This window comes from Pseudoliparis swirei, chromosome 4 (assembly GCF_029220125.1).
Source record: "Pseudoliparis swirei isolate HS2019 ecotype Mariana Trench chromosome 4, NWPU_hadal_v1, whole genome shotgun sequence".
Classification (NCBI taxonomy): domain Eukaryota; kingdom Metazoa; phylum Chordata; class Actinopteri; order Perciformes; family Liparidae; genus Pseudoliparis; species Pseudoliparis swirei.
In genome coordinates this window covers 2,136,705-2,140,081 of record NC_079391.1, presented here as the reverse complement: position 1 = coordinate 2,140,081, position 3,377 = coordinate 2,136,705, and the positions used below count along the sequence as shown (strand labels likewise).

Below are 3,377 nucleotides of genomic sequence, written 5' to 3'. Positions count from 1 at the left end.
GGGGGGTGGCCTGTCGCTGCAGCTTGTTGCCGTAGTTTCATACGCTGCAGGAACAGCGTAGCGTGAAGCTCCGTCAAGCCTCGTTTTTTAATCCCCTCTCCTCCGCTGTGTGGCGTGATGTTTTGTTGTTATCTTAATGATAATCGCCGCCTGTATTTCTGCCCTCGGGGGCCGGGGTTGTTTTTTTGTGGGAGAGCTGTGCGCCTTATCAACAGCTTTGTCATTAAATCAGCTTTTTCACTGCAGTTATCCGCCGATCGGCTCCCTGCGATGCTGCGTTCAAGTTCAGTGATGTGCGACTGTGAGAAAGATGAAACGAAAATTTCCATTGAGAAAAAAAAAGGCAATTTATTTTTGTTTTTCATGAGAGTTAATAATCAGACAAATACAATCGGCTCATGTTTCTTTTTGCATTTGTCATACATCAATGGCTTTCAACTGTTTTTATTTTATTTTATACTCTTGGGTCTACCTTGTGCATTTTGGGATATTTGGATATATATAAATGTATATATATATATATTTGTAATATATATATATATTCAGTATATAGTGTATATATATTCAGTATATATATGTAGATATATATATAGAAATATATATATATCTTTGTAATATATATATATTCAGTATATACAGTGTATATATATATATATAGAAATATATATATATCTTTGTAATATATATATTCAGTATATACAGTGTATATATATTCAGTATATATATATATATAGAAATATATATATATGTGTCTTTGTAATATATATATATATATTCAGCATATACAGTGTATATATATTCAGTATATATATATTTAGAAATATATATATACATATATATATATATATATATATATTTTTAATACATATATATCTTTTTACATATATATTTATATATATACATTTGTCATATACAGGACTGTCTCAGAAAATTAGAATATTGTGATAAAGTTCTTTATTTTCTGTAATGCAATTTAAAAAACAAAAATGTCATGCATTCTGGATTCATTACAAATCAACTGAAATATTGCAAGCCTTTTATTCTTTTAATATTGCTGATTATGGCTTACAGCTTAAGAAAACTCTAAAATCCTATCTCATAAAATTTGAATATTTCCTCAGACCAAGTAAAAAAAAAGATTTATAACAGCAAAACAAAATCAAACATTTGAAAATGTGTTTCCAGGTGTTTCGAGTTAATTAGACGATTCAAGTGATTTGTTTAATACCCTACTAGTATACTTTTTCATGATATTCTAATATTTAGAAATAGGATATTTGAGTTTTCTTAAGCTGTAAGCCATAATCAGCAATATTAAAAGAATAAAAGGCTTGCAATATTTCAGTTGATTTGTAATGAATCCAGAATGCATGACATTTTTGTTTTTTTAATTGCATTACAGAAAATAAAGAACTTTATCACAATATTCTAATTTTCTGAGACAGTCCTGTATATACTGAATATCTAATTACAAATATATATTAAAAAATATATATATATATAATTTATATAAATGTATATTTATATATTTGTAAGATATATATATATATATGTAATATATATTCAGTATGGAGGAATATGAATGTGATGCTAATGAATGATTTCATCCACAAGCTGTGTGGATCGTTTACTGCAGGAGTCTGGACCCTGTGCAGTTCATGGCTTTTTTTTTTTTTTGGGGGGGGTCAGATGTGAATTCAAAGATCATACAGCTCAACGCGTCAGTCACGTGGACGTGAGAGAGAGAGAGAGAGAGAGAGAGAGGGCGACCGCCCAGAAAACACACATCCCCCTTTTTAAATGCTGCGTGTGCAGAGGCGAGCTCCTCAGGTCCCGGTCAAACTGACCCCCTGGTGGCGGGAGTCGGTACTCCTTCTTCTTCTGAAGGAAAGAAAAGCTCCGTTGTGTGTGAGCGAGTGTTCTGATTGTCTCTGCATTGTGCTCCAGTGGAGGGGACGGCGCCCGAGTCAGTGAGGAGGGTGGACCGACCCTCCTTCCCCCAAACACACTCTCTTACAGTGAGGCGGCCCGGCGTACGGCGAAGGTCTGAGCGGTCCGAGGGGTCCGAGCGGTCCGAGGGGTCCGAGGGGTCCGAGCGGTCCTAGAGGTCTCTTGCGTGGCGAGGCGGGTCCGATCCCCTCTCTCTCGTCCCACAGCATGCTGATAGCCTCCGGCGGCTGGTAGCCCGGCTCCAGGGGGTCCAGCGGGTCTTTGGAGAGCAGGATGCTGACGGAGGTCACCGTCCTGTGCACCGTCATCTCGGACGTCCCCCCCTCCTCCTCGCCGCCGCCGCTCTCCCACACCTCCTTCACGGCCCGGTACTGCAGCTTGGTGAGCTGGTGCAGGGAGCCCACGTTCCGCTTCATGATCTCGGCGCAGGTGATGGTCTTGGTGACGGCGCGGCCCGACCCCGTGAAGACCACCTGCCTGAGCCCTCCGCCGCCGCCGCTAACAAGCCCCTCCCCCTGCATCCGCGCCATGGCGAATCCCATCAGGTTGCGGATCTTACTTCCCTCCTTCACGCGCATCTCCAGCACCCCGGAGGCCAGTCCTGGAAAGGGACAGGGGCCGTCCTCCTCCGTGCGGCACACCTTCTTAAACCCTTCCCGGCCTAGTTTCAGCGCGGGGGGAGGGGCCTGTGGCGGCGGCGGCGGCGGCTTCATCGGGCACGAAATACTGTTGACCACCGCGTCGCTGTAGGGCTGATCGCGGTAGACGGGGCGGGTCACTGGGGTCACCGGGGTCACCGGGGTCGCCCCGTCGTCCATCTGATTGAGTCCGCCACGGGGTCCGACGGCGTCCCCGGTCAGGTACTGGTTGAACTGGTTGAACTGGTTGAACCGGTTGAACTGGTTCCGGCCGCTCGCCACCCCGCAGCCCGGGAACTTCTCCCCCTCGTCTTCAGCGCTCCCCCGTTAGTCCCGACGTGGAACGCCGCCCGGCGTGACGTTCCGATGCGTCCGGCACGCTCTTCTCTTTTTTTCCAGTCAAGATTCGGAGACGTTCACATCAGAAGCACGACCTCGTGTTCACGTCGTTTCTCCCGTGGATGAAGTCGTTCACGCTCCCCGGCTGCAGGAGGAAGATAAACGCCCGGCCGGCGAGTCGGGAGCGGGAGACGTTCTCTAAAGAGCGTCGCTCCGTTTCAAAAGAGCTCCGCGATGATTCTCAAAGCGCTCCGGCAAAAAAATAATGGAAACATTCAGAATGTTCCTATTCCTGCTACTTTTTTTTATCCTAAACATTTGAGTTCTTTTTCTTCGATTCCTTCACCCGACAAAACTTTTTCTAAAGAAAATCTAAACGCTCAAATTTCAGACTCCACCTTTTTTTCTCCCGTTTCCGCGGTCCGGTTCCCGGGCGCCGTCGATTTCTCC

At 44.5% G+C, this 3,377-nt stretch overlaps 1 protein-coding gene across 1 annotated transcript in view; it reads right to left on the bottom strand.

Annotated features, from left to right (window-relative positions):
• Positions 1–823: 823 nt before the first annotated feature.
• The window catches only part of LOC130192773 (ribonuclease P protein subunit p25-like protein), a 2,957-nt gene continuing 403 nt past the window's right edge, over positions 824–3,377 (bottom strand). The window contains exon 1 of the mRNA XM_056412914.1: positions 824–3,377. This exon is cut by the window's right edge and continues 403 nt beyond it. Within this exon, the coding sequence (XP_056268889.1) occupies positions 1,968–2,768 (801 nt within the window). The 5' untranslated portion in view covers positions 2,769–3,377 and the 3' untranslated portion in view covers positions 824–1,967.